Source organism: Tamandua tetradactyla, chromosome 7 (genome assembly GCF_023851605.1).
Source record: "Tamandua tetradactyla isolate mTamTet1 chromosome 7, mTamTet1.pri, whole genome shotgun sequence".
NCBI lineage: Eukaryota > Metazoa > Chordata > Mammalia > Pilosa > Myrmecophagidae > Tamandua > Tamandua tetradactyla.
Genome location: NC_135333.1, coordinates 104,258,906 through 104,283,093, shown reverse-complemented (window position 1 = coordinate 104,283,093; position 24,188 = coordinate 104,258,906). Strand labels below are relative to the sequence as shown.

At 35.0% G+C, this 24,188-nt stretch overlaps 1 protein-coding gene across 5 annotated transcripts in view; it reads left to right on the top strand.

The window, feature by feature from the left end:
* The window catches only part of NELL2 (neural EGFL like 2), a 531,530-nt gene that overhangs the window by 400,550 nt on the left and 106,792 nt on the right, over positions 1-24,188 (top strand). For all 5 annotated transcript variants that reach the window (XM_077170643.1, XM_077170642.1, XM_077170644.1 and 2 more), the window contains one exon: positions 3,298-3,393. In XM_077170643.1, coding sequence (XP_077026758.1) covers positions 3,298-3,393 — 96 coding nt within the window. The remainder of the gene's footprint in view (positions 1-3,297; positions 3,394-24,188) is intronic.

The following is a 24,188-nucleotide window of genomic DNA, read 5'->3' as shown; positions in this document are numbered from 1 at the left end:
CGTAGATATAAAATTTATAAAAGTGTCTCACATAACCATGGGAATGTAGAGTCCAAAATCCGTAGGCATGCTGTGAAGCTGATTACTCCAATGAATGGTCTGGATATACTCCACAGGAGAGGCTCGCTGGCCGAACCAGGAAGAGAGGTTGTCTCTTCAGAATCCTCCTTAAAAGCCTCCCAGTGATTAGATTAAACATCACGCATTGCAGAAGACACTCCCCTTGGCTGATTACAAATGCAATCAGATGTGGTTGCAGCCACGTGATCATGATTTAATTCTATGAAATGGCCTCATAGCAATAGACAGGCCAGCACTTGCCCCACCAGACAAATGGGCACCACCACCTGGCCAAGTTGAATCATGAACCTGACCATGACGACCATCAGCACATTTCTCCTACTGTAAAATATTTCCACTCTACTCTACAATGTGTCCACTTCAGGTCAGCCTGAGGGTTTCTTTTCTGCCTTGTGTTGTTGGTATTACTTTTGAAAATTATTTAACTATGTCTGTTAGGTCTTATGTGTTGTAGTTTCCCATTTCAGCTGGGTTGTCAATACCAGTTGATAATTCTTTTAAATATCCTATGGAATTCAGATTGCCTTTTACATCAGTGGATATTCTGACTGCACTTACCGTCACCTATAAACTCACTCTTTTGCCACTGTACTCTCTTTGTTTGCATGAGATGTGCTTATCTCCCACTTCTCAAGGAAATTAGAAATTCTATTTTGGGCATCATATTAAACCCATAGGATGAAATTCATATTCCTTATGTTAAATAGATTTATTTGTTATTTGTCTAACTTAGGCACTTTAAGCTTCAAAAGCTTCAAAAGCATCCATTCCTCATTCTGCAAACACAAGGCCTTAGAAAGAAATCAACTTTCAAAGTAAATCAATCAAGATATTTACATGCAATGAAAACAACAGTAGATCACTAAGCATATCACAATGCAGGCATATATAGTCCTGCCTAACAACCAAATTAAAATACCAGAGGAGACACACACATTGGAACAGCTAATCAAAGATGTTCATACAACTTTACTTAATAAGTGGGATGGCAAATGACGTAAAAGAGATCAAGAAGACAGTAGAAGAACATAAAGAGGGATTGAAAGAGTAAATAGAAAAACAGTGGATAACACAGAGATTAAAGACTCTGTTGATCAAATAAAGAACATACTAGATGCATACAACACCAGATTTGAAGAGACAGAAGAAAGAATAAGTGATATAGAGGACAGGATAGCGGACTTCAAAGACTCAAAACAGCAAATTGCAAAAGCATCCATTCCTCAAATGTACTGTCCTTTATCCTTATCAAACTACTTGGAATTCGCTAAAATCAATTTTCTATGATACTGTGTATGTGACAGTTAGGAAATAATTGAATGATTTTTAATGCAGTGGCCACATTATGATGGATCTTAAAGCCTGTTCTACAATAAATTAAAGCCAAATATGGATAATCCAGAGGATAACTCCAATTTGCAAAAGTCTGTGGAAATCTTTAATGCGAATCATTGTGAAAAAGGTCCAGATGAGTATCTTGGAGTCCAAATCACACTAAGATTTCCTTGGAGAAACTACGCAAAAACTGAGAAAGCCAGACCTGTAAAGTTATTAGCATAGTACAACTGAACGCTTAGGACTTCCCCAAAGCTTCTGGATCTTCTGAGATATGTTTGGTCTAAGAGTTCATCTGGGAGCCCCACAGCTTCTCTCTCTTATTTCTACTTGACTGTAATGCCTATTTGGTATGAGAATTAAATCATATGGCATAAAGGACTCTTGACACCATGAGGAGAAGCAGGCAATTCTTCTCTTTGAAGGAAGTTGAACTTTCAAGGATCTCCTTATAAATTCTGTCTGGAAGTTATAAGTACAGGTTGCCTGAATAAAAATTTTTCATTTCCTATGTGCATCTCTGTTGGGAATGGGAAAAAAAAAAAGCTGATAGATAAGTAGTCTATGTATAGAATCTGAATCATTGAGTCTTGTGATCTTCTAACAAGGGTGCAATTTTGTAAATTACTGCAAGAAACATATACCCCTGGTCTGGTAGATATACCCTCTATTACTTATGAGGTTTGAATTCCAAATTCCTGGTGAGGTAGACATCCTTTTAGTGTAGGATGAACACAAACTTAGAACCTAGAACCAAAGAAAAATTTTGGGGCTCTTTTGGGCCCATTCCTTTAACTCAGAACCAAAACCTTAGCTTTCTACAATTTAATGCTTGGAGAAAGTGCATTCTAGTTAAATAGAAGAAGCAGTGCCAAAACATTAGAGTAAAAACCTTTCATCCAATACCTAGAGCTAAACTGATCTAGTTCATCTGTTATAGTCCTTTATCAAGGTAGGGGAGCAGCCCTTGAAATTCACAGAGCCAAAGAATGAGCTGAAGTGAAAGCAGAAGATCCTAGGTAAGCTTAGTCTCACCCTATTTGTTTTTCTCATCTTTAGCAGCAACACATCCCAAAGATCAACCAAGTAAGGGCTCAAAACTTACTCATAGAAAAATTATTCTTCTCCTCCCACATCTACTCTGTTAGCTCAAGTTATATAATATCTTTACCCTTGATTCTGATTCTTGACCACTTCTTAGCAGAGGAATGTAAGGTTTTCCCTGAAGACCACAATGGCAAATTCTTACTGGTGGGTAATTCATCACCAGGACTAGTTTAGAAACATTTGTAGAATAGAGCATTTCCATAATATTTTGCTACTTTGGCCAATGGATAGAATGATCAGAGCCTTATGAGATTCAGCCATTTTATTTGCAAGTCTCATTCTCTTGATGGTGGTTTGTTCTTTAAGAAAACTTCTAAGATAGCTACACTTGCCTTTTCTTTTACTTTATCTTAAAGTTGGAATGCTAGAATGAGATGCAATCCACATTTTAATGCACTTCCTTTTGCATAAGGTTACTGTTTATTTTTTTAAAAAACTTCAGTTTTTTACTATAGAAGTGAAACCTTGCTTTTCCATTGGAAAGACTGTTGTTTTACTAAATTGTGTTGAGGTTTCTAACAAGGATAGAAACTATACAACATTTTTAAATAAAGGCTGTCCCAGGAAATCTGGAATGGAGAATATTATGTGAATATAATATTATTATATGAAAATAGTGCAATACTCTGAATGGAGAGTATTATATGAATATAAAATATATTAGCTTTTATGATTCAGTATCCACACCTCCATGGAAAAAAGATAAGTGGGTTTGGGGTATCTTGAATTACTTACTTCTAAGGGTCCTAAAATTATGTATCTGAATTATTTTAGCATTTTGCAAAGATGGCTGTAGGAATGGAGGAGCCTGTATTGCCGCTAATGTATGTGCCTGCCCACAAGGTTTCACCGGACCCAGCTGTGAAACGGGTAAGAACATCACTTTATCCTCTAGAAAATGAATTTTTACTTCATTGAATAAAATAACCCACGAGGAGAAAAATATTACAAGTTTCAAGTGGGCTATGAAAGTGTGGTGTTATTAATAAGGTACTGCTAAGAGGGAGGAGGTGGGAAGTTTCAATGATGCATATTCACTGGGTGATTCACCAAAGTTCACTATAAGAGGGGTTTGCAGCTATTGTAGCTGGAAGCATAATGAACTTTTTCAGAAAGATGTGTGGGATTGCCCAGGATTTTGTAATTTATTTTACTCATTGGTAGTGCATTTTACCTGGAATCTATGAGATTATATTCAAGTATAGAGATCCAAGCTTATGGCTGACCAAGTTCCTAGGACCCAATATTTCCTACACTCATATTTGAGAATTTTAAATAACTTTTTATCTGCTTCATTCAGAATTCATTCATTCATGTTCTTTATTTAGAAAGTTTTAAAAAATCTTCTCCTTAATTATGCCTCATCTGTGTTCATTCTGAACTCATTCTCTGTGATGGACACCAAGGCTAAAACTTTAAAAAAAAAATGTTTAAAAATTATGTACAGTCTGTATATAGCTTATAACCCAAAGTAAAATGCTTTATCAAATGAAAAACATACCTTAAGAATGAAGAGAAAAATGTTTTTAAAGAGACAAATATTTCTATTTCTGTTGGTTGAGTTCCAATTCCAGATGACCCCAGAAAGTCTGGTTGTTCCCCCTAAGAAAAGGCTACTGCCACTGGTGATTGATAGTTGTCCTCCTATATCAGTTCTGTATATCTCAGTGCAGTACTTGCAGTGTATGCTCTGCCTCCGTTCCACTTGCAGAGGCATCATCTGCTTTAACAAAAACATTGACTGATCAGAATTTGAGACATAATTGTTTCAGGTTCACACCAGCAGTGTGCACAGAAGGAATGCTCACAAAAGGGCTTGCATCCCTTGATCAACTCTTTCTAGAAGTACCTGTTACTGGTGTTTTTCAAACTTCAGTAATTCACAGGTCTTTAGTAACAAATGCAAAATGAGTATCTTTTATATCTGGTTCTTCCTTAAGATGACCACTTAGGAGTTCTCCAAATTTATGCATGTGAGTCACCCATAGAGCCTGTTAACTTAATAAAAATACAGATTTCTGGTAATTAACCATCATAGGATTTAGTACACTCACACCCATGAAGGGACTCTGTGGACCTCTTGTACATCAGCACCTATGGTGACCGTGTTTTCTGAATATGGTATTTGTGCTACTTTTGGTTCAGTCTTGGTGCAGAAATATTAGCTTTTGGGGGGGTATTTCTATGGTGTGGGGATAAGGGTGCAGTATTTTTAAATAAAATTTGTCCCAGAAAATCTGGAATAAGTAGTGGCTATGCTCTTCCTTCTTTCACTAGAAAAAAATATCTGATAATATCCAGAAAACCTGGAATGGCATAAAATTAATCTCAGTAATGTAAAATTTAAGACTGGAGTTAAAAATAACCCAACAGAATATTTGACTTTCTCCATTTAATTATCCTTGAACTTTCAGTCTATAAGACAGTTCCAGATTTAATCTAAGTAGCTGTTGGTAACATCCAAGGGCTTTAAGAAAGATAGATGTGATTCTAAATCTAATTCTACCACTTACTTGCTATATAACCTTGAGTATGTACAAAACTTCTCAGTGTTTTCTGCCCTATTATATCACTTTTATTTGTTCACAACTCTCTTCCAAGTATTAACCCCATTTACATACAAAATATGGCTTCAGAGAGATTACATTTTTCCTCCCAGAGTTAGCAGCTGAGTAAAAAAGGTCTTTCTACTCACAAACCCAAACTTTTATTCTAACCCTTTAATTTATATCAGTATATCAGCACTTTTGAAAGCTTCCTCTGGAGTCACTCTTATTCAGTAAAAGAGAGAGAATGTCTCAATCCAAGACAGTCCTTAGAAGGCCCCCCGCAAGGACAGATTTGTATGTTTTATCCTAAAAATTCTGTAGGTGTTACATTTCTGTTCCTTAATATATGAAATATTTTATGTACCATTGAGTAAAATTGGTACCCTAAGACAATGGGTCATATTTTACTTCTGCCTTCTGGCATCTCTCATCACGTGATCAAATTTCACAACTTAAGAAGCATTGCATTCCTGCCTTCTATCTTAGAAGTTGCAATAATAGTCCTTGAAAAGTTGCCTCAAAGCATCTGTCATATGGCTATTCTTTCAAGTTAGGTCCTCCCCCATCCAACACCACCACTTTGCTGATATGGTTATAAAATAAGAGTTTGGAACCTTTTATTACAATTGTAGATGAGAAGACTCACATGAAATAGCTTATTAATTCATTAACCCATTCAGACATTTATTCAACAAATACAGATATTTATTTAGGCCTGTTATGTGCTAGGCACTGGTCTAGAAACAAGATGATGGCAGTGAGCAAAACCAAGGCTCTATCTGTATTGAGTTTGTAGTCTGGTGGAGTAGAGGGCAATCAATGGGAAAATAAAAACATAAAATAATATCATGCACGAGCAGGTGCAATAAAAAAAATTAAAGCATATAATGTGAAATTATTTTATTGAATGATGATCCTTACATACATTATATGTATTATTCATATTATAAATATTTAATCTATTAAGGACCTAACACCAGCTTCTATATCAAGGGAGGTCCAAAATCTCAGTGGTAACACAAAAAGTGTTTTGCGCACATCTCAGTTCAATGTGTCAAATGTGGTGGGGCATTCGGAATTTGGCGAGGATTGGGATGAACCATGCGGTTATTCAGACACCAGGGCTGTTGGCATCTTACAGAGAAACCATGCTCAGGCTGTGGCCTCCAAGGCCACCAATGAAAATAATGACCAAGAAGACATGGAGAAGATACACCCACTGTTACTGCTTCAGGTTAGAAGGGACATGCCACTTTCTCTCACAAACCATTGGTGAAAATTAATCACACAAACTCAAGGGAGATGAAAAATACAGTTTAGTTGAGTGTCCAGGAAGCCAGAATGGGTTTGTGGAATATTGAGCCAGTCTTCTGCCACATTGATATCTGGAAATGATGGTACTCTTTACTCTAAAAAATCTAACTATTTTCTACATTTTTTCATCCACTTAATGAGGAACTCTGAGTTACTTCATGTGAATCACTGCCTTCTTTCCACATCCTTAGCCTGACATCCGGAACTCCTGCATGTCCACCACTTGGACATTATAATCCATGAATCCCCTGAATGTCTATGTATATGTGCATTTTTCTACAGAGAGAACGCAGGACTTTTAAAGATTTCATACAGGTTCTATAAATTCAAGAGTAAGAACCACTGGGGAGAATCTTCCATGATTTATAAAGAGAACTAACTGCTATTTCATTCTGAGGATGGAGATTCAAACTCAAGTATCCAATACCTCCCAGATGTTTCCTTAGATACTTTAAATCAAAAGACACCCAAACTGAATTTATCTCCTCCTCCAAGACTCATGTCTCCTCTCCTCTTCTCCTCCTCCCCTTTCCCTTCTTCCTACCCAAATCTGCTTTTTACTTCTTTTTATTTCTGTGAATGGCAGCTTTATCCACCAATTTGTCTAGGCCTTTATTCAAGGAGTCATCGTCCTCTTGTCTGCTTCTGCATTCCGCCACCTGGCTAATCCTTTTCATTCTATCTCTTTACTATCAGTCGTTATTTTTCTATTCTGGCTGGTGCTGCAATAAATAGTTCAGGCTCTCAGATTTGTCCCTCTCTAGTTCTGTCTCCACATAGTATCAGAATACAAATCTGATCATATCACCCCATAATGAAAAAAAAAAAAACTTCAGTGCCTCCATTGCCCTCAGGATAAAGGCCACATTTCTTCGCATGACATTGAGGCTCATCAAAACTAGACCCTGCTTATCTATGCAGATTCATCTTCTTGTTCCTCTGCCTTCTCATCATCTCATTCCTCTCTCCAGGCATTAGGAGTCTTGGAGGTATAGGAAGTAACTTGGTCATTTTATATCCTCAAGCATAATATAAGGCCTACAACTTAGTAGGTGTTACATAAATATTTGGGGAATAAACAAAGGTGTAAGTGAGTGAACAGTTAAATGGTAAGGAACAAGTTGATGTGGTGATTTCTGTATTTGATGGATTTTTTAGAATGTAAGTTTAAAGAAGAGTCTCAGGGTATCTGGTCCTATATGTTCTTTGGCAGATAAGGTAGTTAAGGCACAGAGAAGTGAAGTATCTTACATAAAGTATTTCAAGATCTGGAGTTTAGAACTCAGGTCTTCTGATTCCAAGTCCAGTATTTATTTGTTTCTTTTTTGTTTCCCTCTATGTCGTGCTGACTGTCCAGGAATTCATCATACTGTCCTCATTAGATCTGTACCTTTTGTTATGCCCACATCTTTAGCTGTCAACTAATGCTGCTGTCTTTACCAGTGAATACAGTGTAATTTTTCATTCCCATGGTAAGGAAAGCATCAGGATTATCACAATTTCTTTGGTATAGTAATGTCCTAGATTTGTAGGACACCATTGTAGCTACCATTTGTAGTGGTAGCTTAGAAAGAAGATACCTACTGACCCAGTGGCCATCTGTTGAGCTCTCACAGTAGAATCACTGAGGATGAAGTAAAAGGATTTACAGGTAGTTTGAAAGACAGTTTTCATGTATGTGACATGTACCATCCTTTGTTACTTTAGTTTAAAAGATCTCTCCTGTACCTTCTTCTCCACATTTATTTAGCCTTTTCCAGTATCATGTATATCTTAGGAGAAAGGACTAAAGCCATTTACAGCTTCGCATAAGGGCCATATGTATGCGTTTTACCAAATAAAATTAATTTTCATGATCTTTTTTATCCACTATGAAAGCACCTGTATGTACAGTGTAATTCCACTTTTAATTAAGTACCCTAATTTTCCATCTAATGTTTAACTTGGATTTAGCAGGGTGATTATTTCTTAGATAACTCAATAAAATGTATTAAAAATCTATGTGCTGAGGTTTAACAGCCCTATTACCGCCACACTGCATTTATTACACAATTGCTGAACCTCAGTAAACATGTGTCTAATGATCTAATTAATATGCAAAGCTGTCTTTTTATCCTAAAAGTAAACCTTTCAGTCATGATTTAAAGTATAACTCTAAAAGTTTTGATAGTTCCATATACGCAACTGCTGAATTAAATCAAATATGAAGTTGACTTAAAATGACAAAATGAAGGATAAAACAAGTTGCAATACCAAAAGAAGGACATCAAACACATTGGTGATGAATGACTTCTTTTTTTTCCTGTGTATAAAATAATGGTTTCTTAGTAGTTAAGTGAATATAAATTTCTGTTGCCTTCCCATGTTTTTGTAGCTTTGTAGTACCTGTAGTTTCCAAATGATAAAAGGAAGCATGAGGCATATATGAGTGTTGCTTTACTTATGGAAACTTCAAATTGAGTGAGATTGATCAATGAACAAAAAGTTTATGTTATTACTAAAGTTTATGTTGTTACTGTTATGGTAGTAAAAATCCTTTAATTCCTATATAGTAACAATGTCATTTTGTCCTTAGTATTTATAGCTAGAATTTATTATTAATGTCAAACCATATTGAATTTCCTGATATAGTTGAATTTGGCACAATTTTCATCATTAAAAGATATATTCATTTAATTTTTTGATCCATTCACTTTTTTTAAAAAAGGCATTGTTCTCTATAAGCTTTCAATGACTTTATTTCATTTTATATAGGAAGACTGAATTAAGAGAAAATTCTCAAAATCTTCCAGATATAGCATATATTTTCTTACCCAAATAACTCACAGTGGATTTCCGTTACATATATATACATGTTTTTGTGGGAAAAGAAGAAAATTTGAATAAAATATTTGAGATAACTTGACAAATATAATATAAAAAAGAAAAACTTTAAGATTCCTTTGCCTTAAATAAGGGCGAACTTTTTTTAGTATTATTTTGAATTTATTCTGGTGTAGCTGAACATATAAAAACTTTAATTGAAGAATAACTAAACTTTATTGTAAAATTAGGATGAAGAAAGTTCTTTTAGTCCATCGCAGTTTATTGAAAGTCATTTTCTCGATCTGAACTTCTCAAGGGAAATGATGCAGAAGAGAGCATTCAATGGCTTTTGTAAAGTATGCTCTACCCATACGGGTCTGTAATCTACCAAAAATGGGATCTCTACTTATACTTGCTGAGACCACATCTGATCTTGAAACTCAGTCCTTAATGATTAAAGAGATTGAATTATATTTGATCAATAAATGTATATTAATGAACTTTGTATGAATTAGGGGTTTATAGCCAAATGACACTTTCCCCTGTTACAAAATTAAGAAAAGAAAGAAAGAATAAACACTCTCCCCTAAGGCTTTTTGACCATACGTAGAACAGGAATTTACTTAAGACATTTCTTTATGTTGATGATCCTTAATTTCTTTTAAATTACTTTTAATTGCTTAATGTTATGCCAAACCCTGATCCTCCTTGAAGAATCTAGTAAATAGGACAAAATTTGAAGTCAGAGAGATATCAGCCTGAGTCCTGGCTCTAGTGGTATGAATTTTTTCATGTTATTTCATTTTCTATGCCTCAATTTTCACGTGTATTGAATAAAGATAATAATATCTACCTCATAGGCTTGTTCTGGGTATGAAATGAAGTAACGTAAGTAAGGCATTTTCCTTACTGTTAAGTCCCAGTCTGGTATATGGTAAATACTCAATAAATGATACCTAGTGTTATAATTAAAGTAAATTCTAAGCATAATATTTTGTATACAAGAACTGTTTGAGGTTTTTGGACATTCCTTGAGTTTGCTGGGGATACCTAATATGTTATAAAAGAAGGGTTAAAAATAATAAATTATTCTAGCATTCTCAGTTCATTTATGAGTCAATATTAAGTATAATTTCACTATACTTTAATGGCTTAAATGTTTAAAGTAGCAATTTGTATTCCTCATATTTACTTCAAAATTGTTATATTTTAGTTCTTTTGTAAATCTTTAAAAATTAATGTTTTATGGAAATCTAAACCTTTTACTATTTAAGAAGTGATTAAAAGTTTTCAGTGTTAAATCTTAATGTCATTCTGCCAACTTCTTCAGGTTAATTGGGGAAAAAAAAATCTTACTCACTTTTTCCGTCTACCAGTCATGTATAAAAGATAACAGCTGTGATGGGGGGAGTTTTCATACTTTTTTGTAAAGACCTACCTAATTAAAACAGGAGCTAAGGATGCATCATAGAGTTAACATAAGGGGAAAAAGTACTATCAAGATGTTAGAGAACAGGTCTCAAAAAAAGAAAATAAGCTAAATAGAATTATTTTGGAAATTTAGAAAAGATCTTCACTTTTCATTAGCTCTGTCACCTTTGTATAACAGCCTATATCGTACCTTTGAATCCCTCATTTTTAAAAAATTCCAAGCCCACCAAATAAAATCACTTTTTATATTTTTTTCCTTTGTTCTAAAATTAAACACCTCCTTAATATTTTAAATAAGCAATATTTATGCACATAGTTTGAATTTAAAAGGACCAAAGAACATATAGTGAAATAAATATCCTCTATATCTCTTCCCCCATCATTGCCCTTTTCATTGAACAATATATTGTGGAAATCATACCATTAAGTGCTCATTAGATACAGTGATTGAAATGGCAAGGCCAGTTTTATAAGGTTCTGCTGCCACTTAAATATTGGTTGTTAAATTTGTAAGTCTGTAGTTGTCAGTGTGAATATGCATCCAGGGGACAATATCTTTCTCTTCCTTGGGCAGCCCCAGACTTTGGCTGGTAATGTTTTGCAGCTTTCTTGATCATAAATTCTAAAAACTGTTTAACATAGATAAGCTGATGAGCTTTTTATTCATCAGAAGTATGATAGGTGGTATGCTGGAGAGATTTTAGAAAGAGATAAAGATATGAACGACTCCCAGATGCTTTCAGCTTCTGGAAATTAGTCTGTTGTAATTCAAAATATATGCAAGATAAAATATTTTATTTACACTCAAATTGTCTTTGTTTCTTCCCTACCATTCCTTCCTTCTTTATTTCACTTCTTTCTTCCTGGAGGGCACATTTTTTAGTACTCTCTTACAGCAAGTCAATTAGTGAAAAACTTTCAGTCTTGATCTGGAAAGGGCTTTATGCCATTCTCATTCTTTTTTGTTTCTTGTGGGGTGGGGGGTGGGGGGGGCGCATGGTCCAGGAATCAAACCCGGGTTTCCCCCATGGAAGGCAACATTCTACCATTGAACAACCCGTGCACTCCATCTCATTCTTAAGTTAGGTGGAAAACTGTATTTTTCTTTAAGTACCATAAAGGAAATACTCCATTGTTTTTTGGCCCTCTGAGGTTTCTGTTCAGAAGTCTGTTATCAGTTCAATTGTATTTCCTTTTGAAATACTCTCCCTTTTTTGTACTCATTGCTTTTAAGAGTCTCTTTTTGGGGGGAGTTGTAGTTTCAACACATTATGTCTGAGTATGAATTTATTTGTGTTTATTCTGCTGGGGTTCCTTTGGATTATTGAATCTGAGGAGTTAATTTTTCTTTATTAATCTAGTCATTGACCATTGCTTCTCTTCCATTCTCTTTATTCTTTCCTCCTAGAATTAGTGTAGGATATTTGTTGGCCCTTATCTTTCTGTTTCATATTTCTTCACCTTCTTTTTTCTCTTAATCTCTTCAGCACTCAGTACTTTGCCCTTTGTAATTTCTTCATATCTGTCTTCCAGTCTTTTAATTATTTCCTCAACTGTATCTAATTCCTGCTTAGCTTATACATTAACTTTTCTTTTTTGCTTCAATAGTTCTTTCAATTTATGGTGGTCTCTTTTTCCAAAGAGTTTAGTTCTTTTTCTCTTAGTTCTTATTCTTTTCCTGAGGTTGTGAGTCCTTTCTTTTATGTTAACAATTTTAAACATACTTTTTATATGACAAGCAAACACCTGATTACATGTGTAAAAAGTACACTTTCAAGTATTAGACAAGGTTTCCACTGCCAATTTTCTCAATATTCGTATCTGAAGGTAATTATAAGGCTGAATAAGAATGAACTTGGACCTCTTGTTTAATCAGAAGCCTTAACAAAACAAGTTACAGGAATGTTCTGATATTATTAGCCTTTTAATATGTAAAACTCTATCTTGTCCTAACTAGACTGAGATGTTTTCATTTGCCTTGAGCAGCCTTTAAAATATAAATTACTTTCTCACTCAACCTGTGTTTTTTTAAGATTTTAAAAGGCCAAACTGTATCTCAAAATTAACCTTGCCTTTGTCTTTTTTATATAAAGCTGAATGTATTTTTACTACTTTTTATCTTTCTCTTAAAATATTTAATTCAAGGAAAATAAAATCATTTGACTGCAACTGTTTGTGCTTCTTTTTGCTTGAAAACCAGTCAGCCTAGTAGACTGATAAGTATGAATTCTTTTTACTATAATAGTCCTGATTTTTACCACTTTGGCATAAAGAAATTAATTAAAACACCGGCACCTATAAATAGACCACAGTGGGCAAGAATCGAGAGTAAGTTACAAATCACAGATGTTAAAATCTTTACTAGAAAGGGGACTCTTTCCAAAATCATAAAACTTAATTACAAAACAGAGAGTACTCTCTGTTACACAGATAATTTTGAACACTACATTAAGTGAGAGGCAAGATTTTGTCAGTGTCTACAATCAGTTAGGTTAGAATCGACCAACTCATTTTACTTTTTGTAGAAGCAGAATGAAGATAATTATATTGAATTTTATTGGAGTCATTAACAAATACCCATACTATATTATATGACGTCAAATCTTTAGCTTCAAGAGGGTTACATTCTTGAAAGGCAAATTGAAGGGAGAAATTTGTCTTTAAAAAATATCCTACAAAATAAAGGTATCCTACATTTGCTAGTCATTTATTTTAGCCCAGCCTCTCCACTGGAATTGTTCTCTTGGAAATCAACTATAACTTCCTAGTCACTATTTCCAATGTGCTCATATTTCTTAACATTTCTGTAGTATTTGACGTTATTAAGCAAATTTTCTCTAGAAACTCTCTTTTCTTTTGATTTCCTTGACATGACAGTTTCTTCAGTCTTTCCTGTTGCAGGGACCCTATGTGGGAGGTGTTTTTTTTTTTTTTTTACATGTTTTACATATATATATATATATGTATGTATTGGAGGAAAAGAAAAAGAAGTAAGTGGATTGCTCAAGGTGATATAACTATCAAGAGCGTGGAGCTTAACACAGGACTGATACATGGACACTTAGTGCTATTACACTCCCCCAGTCTGATTGCCTTTGTTTGCATTTTCCTTTCATTTCTTCATCTCATGAGTGTGGAAATCTGAGAAGATTACACACTTGATACATCTCTGTTCTTTCTCAGCACTCTCTCTCATGTGGAGCTCAAACACTCTCAAGTCTTTAACAGGCGTCGTCCCATCCAGACACCTCTCCAAAACTTAACTCCCACATTCTAGAAGGCTACTCTCTATTTCCAGTTAATCATTTTTTTTACTACACTGCAGCCTGCTTCCCTGTATTACCTAGATTCCAAATGCTTTCTTTTTTCCATACTGGAATATCCTAGGCTTGACAGACTACTCATCTCCCGTCATTTTCTTCATTCCCCTCAAAACAACACCAACATAAAGTAGTACATAGCAGAATTTTAACCAAAGCTTTGAGAATAATGGAGGGGGATTAAAGGGGATCAAAGTACAGGAAAGAAGCTAAAATGACATAGACACTCCACTTTTCTAAAGTCAGAGGCAGATTGTCCATTAAGCTAATGAAGCTTAAACATCAACATTCCTTATTTCAACAGATTTCTCCCAATGTTTTGGGAGGGGCCCTAACAATGTATTCACCTAACCAAATATTTTATAAAATTTTCAATAGTAACATATTTTGGCAATCTCTTTTTCCAGAAAGGGACCTCAAAATTATATAGGCTTCAGGGCCCACAGGTCCTCACCTGCACAGAGCAGTTCTTATCAGCTGGGGTATCTCCCACCTCAAAGCCCTGGCATATTTTCATTCCTTCTATGTACTCCCCCTTTTTCCTGAGACCCTATTCTCTGTTTGTAGCTCTCCATTTTAAATCGTTAGCCATCTTCCCCTCTCTCCAACCCCCTCCACTCTGCCTGGGAAGAAGGAAAGCAAGCATCACCTTCATACCCAAGAGGTCATCAAGGTATTTTCTTAAACCAAAAACTTCTCCTTTCTTATGATCCATGAACTTTTAATATGCAAAAACATCAGTCAATAATTATTTTGAACTTCCTTTTAAAATTTCTTAACGCACAGCTGATTATTAAAAACTTACCATGTGCCAAACATTGTGCCAATTGCTTCACATTTATGAACATAAATGTTAAATCCTAAATACCACCCTCTGATAGGAATATAGTTATCCCCACATCTATTTTAGAAACCAGGGCTAAGAGAGGTTCAATAACACATTCAAGGTCACATGGAGGATATATAGTAGCATCCAAATTTGAATAGTTATGCCTGGTCCCAGACATGCACTTGTAACCCCTTCTCCACTTGACTATGTAGAGAACCACTCTTTGTGAAACTTTACTTGATTTGTCCAACCAAAAGCATTCTCGTCTTCCTCTGAACTCCTCTGTTTGTATCAATCTTACTCCACTTCCCCCAAATTACCTTATATTGTTATTACTTCTAAAGCACAATAATATTATCTTAACCTCTTATGGTGCTTCTACAATGCTTATGGCAGTTAAGCAGAAATCATTTATGGACAGTTTTATGGCTACAAAACAATTTGTGTTTTATCTGAGTAACTATTATGAAATTCTTAAGAAGGGTACTTTAATAAATCCTGTTGAAAGGGTAATCATTTATTACCTTAAGCGAGATATAGCCTATCTGTCCTGTATCTCTTTAGTGATGAACCTGGGCTGCATCATGGAAAATGTATACTTGTTTTGTCATTCACAACACAGTGGTGTCATCTTTTCTAATGGGTGATATTGGCTATAACAATAAGGAGGCAGTTGTTGGAAGAACACAGGTGTTCCTAGTTGGCAAGGGAAACAACTGTAACCCTAATTAATCAATGACTAAAATGATCTCTCCCCTGACTCTGAGAAATTTGGCCACTGACGTATAAACAAAGAATAAATCAGTACTTAATAATAGATTGGTTCAAGATGAGTTTGTTATGAAAGATAAATTATGAGTTGGGTTGGTTTTAATGTGATTCAACAAAGGGAGTGTACAGAGGACGAGACAGGAATATTTTCTCAGGCGGAGCAAGTACATGAATAAAGTGAAACTGAAACTGGGCATCAATCATTCCAGTAACAAAGATAAACATTGAATAAGCAAAGATAAGGTATCTAGTGGGCTAGAACAAGTAGGTGGTTTCCAGCATGAGAATGGATAATATACAAAGTTTCTGTGAGGAGAATGTAAACAGGTATTCTGATGAAGAAATTTTGGTTGGCCTTTCTTGTGACAAATAAAATCCAGAATACTTCTTAAGAGCAACTTTAAAGGGCATATTTTTTAACAACCATTGCTTAAAAGTAGTGCCTCTGTGCATGAAAGGTCTATATGAAGCACACTTTGTCATCCTTCTATTTGAATTTAAATACATAAAAGGAATGTTTTGGTGTCCAACAGTTCTTTTGGCACTGGACTGAATGAGAGGAATGAGCATAAACTGTAGTACCATGTTAGATTCAGAAAGAGTGTACAAATCGTATGAAAATAAGCATCATGGTCCAAAATGTAAGCTTTGGCATCAGAAGGCTGCATTTCACTGTCCTCACTCTACCATTTACAGTAGCACCCTGTAATACTGGTCAAGTGACTTCATCTCTTTTAATCTCAGTCTTCTCCTGTGTGAAAAGGGGTTAACATTACCTCTTATGGTGGCTATGAGTATTAAGCTGATTCATATAAAGCTTTTAGCACAGTGTCTCACACATAATATGTGTTAAAAATGTTAACTGTTATTAAATCTAACCAATGAAAGCATGTAAATTATGGCTATCACTCATATGTACACCTATCTCAGATTCTTTTTCTTTTGGTTTTGCCTCACACACATCAGGAAACACATATTTACATGCTGTCAGATCAAACAGACCAACTACTTTCATCGCTACTTCTTATGTCCTATGGTTGTAAAAGGGAGAGCTCTGAAGTAGGGCAACTCCATGGTGTCCCTGAAGGGGGCTAGGAGTTCATCTCTGAGGTTTGAGGCGCCCCTAGATGCAGGTCAGAAGAAAGACAACAATTATGTCAAAAGATCTCCCATAGTCTTGCAGCAGTAGATAGAACATGGCATGAGAGTGTTTCTGATACCTCAGGATGCCCCAGGGGGGAGACACAGACTTTGACTTTATGAAGCTAACTCAGTGATGGTGCTTATCAGTTCCCACTAGAAGGGCCTAGTTATTTTACTCTCCACTCCATGTAGGTCAAGTCATCAAACACATGGATTCAAAATTTAAACCAAATCTTACAGCATTGTAAAAATTGTTTATCACTTTGGAAAGTTCATTTGTATGGAACATGGAAGGCAAGGAAACACATACCCAGGGAGAACTTTTTTTCCTAATATTTCTTCCAACTAAATGATAGAATTTGGAAAATCTAGAATCTTAAAATAACACTACATTGCAGTTATTTAAAAATAAAATCGGGGGCAAGATGGTGGCATAGTGAGGTGTAGATTCTAATTGATCCTGCAGAGCAGCTAGTAAATAGCTGGGAACTGTATGGAACAACTGATAGGCGGGCATCAGTGACAAGACACATGATGTATACCAGTCTGGAACAGATGGAATGTCTGAGAACCCACACAGAGCTGTAAGTCTCCCAATGATGGAGGTTGGTGCCCCTCTCCTACATGCATGGCAGGCTGGTTACCCAAGGGGAAAGCCATACTAGGAAAATCAAACATATGGCCTAGTCAAAGGAACAAACCAAAAATTCAAATGAGTCAAAGGAGTTGAAATAACTAATTCAGGGTGTTTGAGCAGACATCTTATCAAAAATCAAATCAACCAATTGAGGGAGGATATAAAGAATACTTTGGGATAACCCAAAGAAGAACTCAAAAGTTGAATAAAAACTTGAATAAAAAATTGCAGATTGATTTTCTCTATTGTTTTCATGTTCTCAATTTCATTAATTTCTGCTCTAATCTTTGTTATTTCTTTCCTTTTGCTTGCTTTGGGGTTAGTTTGCTGTTCTTTCTCCAGTTCTTCCAAGTGGACAGTTAATTCCTGAATTTTTGCCCTTTCTTCTTTTCTGATATAGGCATTTAGGGCAATAAATTTCCCTCTTAGCACTGCCTTTGCTGCATCCCATAGGTTTTGATATGTTGTGTTTTCATTTTCATTCGCCTCGAGATATTTACTAATTTCTCTTGTAATTTCTCCCTTGACCCACTGGTTGTTTAAGAGTGTGTTGTTGAGCCTCCTGGTATTTGTGAATTTTCTGGCACTCTGCCTATTATTGATTTCCAACTTCATTCCTTTATGATCCGAGAAAGTGTTGTGTATGATTTCAATCTTTTTAAATTTGTTGAGACTTGCTTTGTGACCCAGCATATGGTCTATCTTTGAGAATGATCCGTGAGCACTTGAGAAAAAGGTGTATCCTGCTGTTGTGGGGTGTAATGTCCTATAAATGTCTGTTAAGTCTAGCTCATTTATTGTAATATTCAAATTCTCTGTTTCTTTATTGATCCTCTGTCTAGATGATCTGTCCATTGATGAGAGTGGGGAATTGAAGTCTCCAACTATTATGGTATATGTGTCTATTTCCCTTTTCAGTAATTGCAGTGTATTCCTCACGTATTTTGGGGCATTCTGGTTCGGTGCATAAATATTTATGATTGTTATGTCTTCTTGTTTAATTATTCCTTTTATTAGTATATAGTGTCCTTCTTTGTCTCTTTTAACTGTTTTACAATTGAAGTCTAATTTGTTGGATATTAGTATAGCTACTCCTGCTCTTTTTTGGTTGTTATTTGCATGAAATATCTTTTCCCAACCTTTCACTTTCAACCTATGTTTATCTTTGGGTCTAAGATGTGTTTCCTGTAGACAGCATATAGAAGGATCCTGTTTTTTAATCCATTCTGCCTGAGTTAAAAGAGTTGAAATAACTAATTCAAGGTGTTTGAGCAGACATGCAAAATCTTATCAAAAATCAAATCAACCAATTGAGGGAGGATATAAAGAATACTTTGGGCTAACCCAAAGAAGAACTCAAAAGTTGAATAAAAAATTGCAGAACTTATGGGAATGAAAGATACAATAAAAGAGATTAAAAAAAAAAACAATGGAGATCTAACACAATTGATTTTAAGGGGCAGAAGGAAGGATTAATGAAGTAGAGGACAGGCCATCTGAAATCTGACACACAAAAGAAAATATAAGAAAAAGAATGGAAAAATATGAGCAAGGTATCAGGGAATTGAATGACAATATGAAGCGCATGAATATACATGTTATGGGTGTCCCAGAAGGAGAAGAAAGGGAAAAGGAGCAGAAAGACTAACAAAGAAAATAATTGCTGAAAATTTCCTATTTCTTATGAAAGACATAAAATTATAATCCAAGATGTACAGCATATCCCATACAGAATAGATCCAAATAGAACATTTACTAAGACATTTACTAAGCAGATTTTCCTATATCAAAGACAAAGAGAGAATTCTAAAAGCAGCAAGAGAAAAACAATCTGTCACATACAAGGGAAGCTCAAAAAGACCATGTCTGTATTTCTCAGCAGAAACCATGGGGTGAGAAGGCAGTGGCATGATATATTTAAGATTCTGTCTTTCAAAAACTGTCTTTCAAAAAAAGGGGGATATATTAAAATATTATCAAACAGTCACTGAGAGAATTTGTGACTAAGAAACCAGCTTAATGAGAAATACTAAAGAGAATACTATAAGCAGATAGGAAAAGATGAGAGAGATAAGTCTGGAGAAGAGTGCAGAAATGAAATCTATCGATAACGGTAAACAGAGAGAAAAAATAAAATATGACATATAAAATCCAAATGACAAAATGGTGGAAGAAAGTGCTGCCTTTACAGTAATAACATCAATGTTAACAGATTAAACTCCCAATCAAAAGACATAGATTAGCAGAATGGATTAAAAAACAGGACCCATCTATATGCTGTCTACAGGAGACTCACTTTAGACTCGAGGACAAAAATAGGTTGAAAGTGAAAGGTTGGAAAGTGATATTTCATGCAAACAACAACCAGAATAGAGCAGGGGTAATTATATTAATACCTGACAAATTAGACTTCAAATATAAAACAAAAGAGACAGACAAGGACACTGTATATTAATAAAAATAACAATTCAACAAGGAGTCATAACAGTCATAAATATTTATGTACAAAGCCAAAGTGCTCTAAAATACATGAGACAAACAATGACAATACTGAAGGGAGAATTAGATACATCTCCATTAATAGTCAGAGACTTCAATTTTCCACTTTCATCAAAGGATAGAACATCTAGACAGAGATCAATAAGACAACAGAGATTTTGAATGATTGGATGACTGAACTAGACTTAACAGACATTTACAGAACAATAAAAACCACAATAGCAGGATACACATTTTTCTCAAGTGCTCATGGATCATTCTCAAGGATAGACCATATGCTGGGTCACAAAGCAAGTCTCAATAAATTTTAGAAGATTGAAACTATGCAAAACACTTTCTTGGATCATAATGAGATGAAGTTGAAAATCAATAAGAAGCAGAGGGTCAAAGAATTCACAAATATGTGGAGTCTAAACAACACAGTTATAAACAACCACTGGTTCAAGGAAGAAATTACAAGAGGAATTAGTAAATATCTCAAAGCAAGTGAAAATGAAAACACAACAGATCAAAATTTATGGGATGCAGCAGAAGTGGTGCTGAGAGGGAAATTTATTGCCCTAAATGCCTATATTAGAAAAGAAGAAAAGCGAAAATCAAGGAATTACTGTTCACTTGTAAGAACTAGAGAAAGAAACTAACCCTAAAGCAAACACAAGGAAAGAAATAAAGATTAGCAGAAATAAATGAAATTGAGAATATGAAAACAATAAAGAATATCAACAAAAACAGAAGTTGATTCTTTGAGAAAATCAATAAAATTGATGGACCCTTAGCTAGGCTAAGAAACTCAATTAACACAAGAAAATCAGTTAATGTATTATGCTATATCAATAAGTCAAAGTGGAAAAAAACACATGATCATCTCGATTGATGCAGAGAAGGTATTTGACAAAATTCAACATCCTTCCTTGATGAAAAAATTTCAAAGGATAGGAATAGAAAGAAAATTCCCCCATATGATAAAGGGAGTATACGAAAAACCCACAGCTAACATCATCCTCAATGAAGAAAGACTGAAAGCTTTCTCTCTAAGATCAAGAACAAGACAAGGATGACTACTGTCACCATTGTTATTCAACAGTGTGCTGGAAAGTTCTAGCCAGAGCAATTAGACAAGAAAAAAGAAACAAAGAACATCCAAATTGGAAATGAAAAAGTTAAATTCTTACTGTTTGCAGATGAAATGAATTTTTTTGGATATGTTGAAAATCCAAAAAAAGTTTACAGCAAAGCTGTCTGTAGTGGTTCTATACACTAGTAAGGAGCAATCTGAGGAGGAAATCAAGGAAAAAATTCCTTATACAATAGCAACCAAAAGGATAAAATATGTAGGAATAAATTTAACTGAGGATGCAAAAGACCTATACAGAGAAAACTATAAGAAACTGCTTAAACAAATCATGGAAGACCTAAATAAATGGAACAGCATACCATGTTCATGAATTGGAAGACAAAATATAGTTAATACGTCAGTTCTACCTAAATTGATTTAAAGATTCAACACAATATCAGTTCAAATACCAACAACTTACTCTGCAGAAATAGAAAAACCTACAATCAAATTTATTTGGAAGGGCAGGCTTCCCCAAATAGCTACTAGTATCTTGAGAAAGAAAAATGAAGTGGGAGGGCTCACACTGTCTAACTTTAAAGTATATTACAAAGCTACAGTGGTCAAAACAACACTATAAAGATAGATATACTGACCAATGGAATTGAATTGAGTGTGCAGAAATAGACCCTCTTATCTATGGACAATGAATCTTTGATAGGCAGTCACACCAACTCAACTGTGACAAAGCAGCATCTTCAATAAATGATGTTTGGAGAACTGGATATCCATACGCAAAAAAAAAAGGATCCATATCTCACACCCTATACAAAAATTACCTCAAAAATCAATCAAAGACCTAAACATTAAAGCTAGGATCATAAAACTTTAAGAAGAAAATATAGAGAAATATCTTATAAATTTTGTGATAGGAGATTGTTTCCTAGACCTTACACCTAAAGCACAAGTAATGAAAAAAGAAATTAATAAATGGGATCTCCTCAAAATTAAACACTTTTGGGTGTCAAAGAACTTTGTCAGGAAAGTAAAAAGGCAGCCTATTTCAATGGGAGACAATATTTGAAAACCACATATCAGATAAGGGTTTACTATCCAGAATAAATAAAGACATTCTACAACACAATAATAAAAAGACAAAAAAATTAATGGACAAAAAACATGAATAGATACTTTTCAGAAGAGGGAATGCAAATGTCTAAAGGCACATGAAAATATGCTCAGTTTCACTGGCTAATGGGAAATGCAAATCAAAACCACAATAAGATACCATGACACCCACTAGAATGGCCCTTATGAAAAAAACAGAAATTGACTAATGCTAGTGATGATGCGGAGAAAGATACACACTTATTCACTGTTGGTAGGAATATAAAATGGTACAACTGCTCTGGAAGCCAGTTTGGTGGTTCCTCAACATGCTAAGTATAGAATTGCTGTATGATCCCACAGCACCATTACTAGGTGTACATTCAGAGAAACTGAAGGCAAGGACACAAATGGACATTTGCACACCGATGTTTATAGCAGCATTATTTATGATTCCCAAGACATGGAAACAGCCCAAATGTCCACCAACAGATGAATGGCTAAACAAGCTATAGTATATACATATGATGGAACATTACACAGCAGTAAGATAGAATAAAATCATGAAGTATGTAACAATGTGGATGAATCTTGAAGGCATTACACTGAGTGAAATTAGCCAGAAACAAAAGGACAAATACTGTATGTTCTCATTAATATGAACTCACATTATTGAATGAACTTTGAGAGTTAAAGTTAAGAACACAGGCTATTAAGAGATAGAAAGAGGATAGAGATTGGGCATTTGGTGCTGAAGGAATGCAACAGGACTGATTGTAAAAATTCAGAAATGGATAGAATAGTACTATCTGGCAGTAGCACAATAAATATAAGTACACTGAATGAAGCTGAATGTAAGTATGGTTGAAGGAGTACTACTGGGGGCATGTACACCAAAAGGAAAGATAGAGGATAAAGACTCAGATGGCATAACTTAGGAATGCCTAGAGTGGAAAATGATGGTGATTAAATGTACAAATATGAAAATGTTTTTGCTTTGAGGAGAACAAATGAAGGTCAACATTGTAAGGTGTTGAAAACAAGATGGTATACAAGAAAAAGCAAAATCAATGCAAGTTAGGTTCTCTAATCAACAGTAACATTTGTAATAATATGCTTCCAATGAATGTAACAAAAGCATTAGGCCAAAACTAAATGTCAACAAACAGGGTATATCAAGGAGGGGTGTGTATTCTTTGCAGAAGAAAAGAAGTTCATATAGAGTATGGTGGTGAAGGCATGTCTACTTACTTAAGTTGGACTATATGATGTGTGAATAAAATGTTTAAAAATGAACAGAGAGAAATAAGTGCTAGCAAAAATGTGGAGACAGAGATGTACCTATTCACTGTTGGTTGGGAAATTGAGAGGCAGAGCCCCTCCAGAGGACTGTGTGATGGTTCCAAAGAAGGCTTGGAGTGGCGTTCCCATATGATCCTGCAATCCCATTGCTAGGTATATAACTGGAGGAACTGAGAGTGGGGACAGGAATGGGCATTTGCACACTGGTGTTTCTGGTCACAGTATTTATAATTCCCAATGGATGGAGGTGACCTAAGGTTACAATGACTGAGGAATAGAAGGGGGAACTGTGGTGTATACATCCAAGGACTACTGAACGACTGCAAGAAGGAATGAAATTGTGAAGCATGCAACTAGGTGAATAAACGTTAAGGACAGTATGTTGACTAAAACATCAGAAACAAAAAGACAAATATTATCATGCCTCACTCATATGGATAACTATAATGTACAAATGCGGAGATTTGAAGTTAAGAGCGTAGGTTATCAGATTGGGGCCCATAGTAAAGGTTCCTAATTGTAAGCCCCTATAGCAATCACATATATGTGATTCTGAAATTGAGCAGCATACTTGCCCTTATGGAGCCTATTCTAACCCCCTTCCTTAAAACATAGCCCTTATTTCTTAGTAATTTTGATACAAAAATGCTGTAGAACAAAACAGGGAAAAATGGCTACCCATGTGTCTACCACTGCACATGGTATAGCAACCCTATTAAATGTTTTTTATTACTGCTATTTTATAACTAATGAAATTGCCTTGAGACACTTCCAGGACATCTTAATAGACAGAGTTTCTTATCATAGTAGTGATTTGGTAAATTCTATATAAATATTTTAAATATGTTATCAGAAATGAGTGAGAAATTTGAGAACTTGATAGGTAGACAAATAATACTAATCT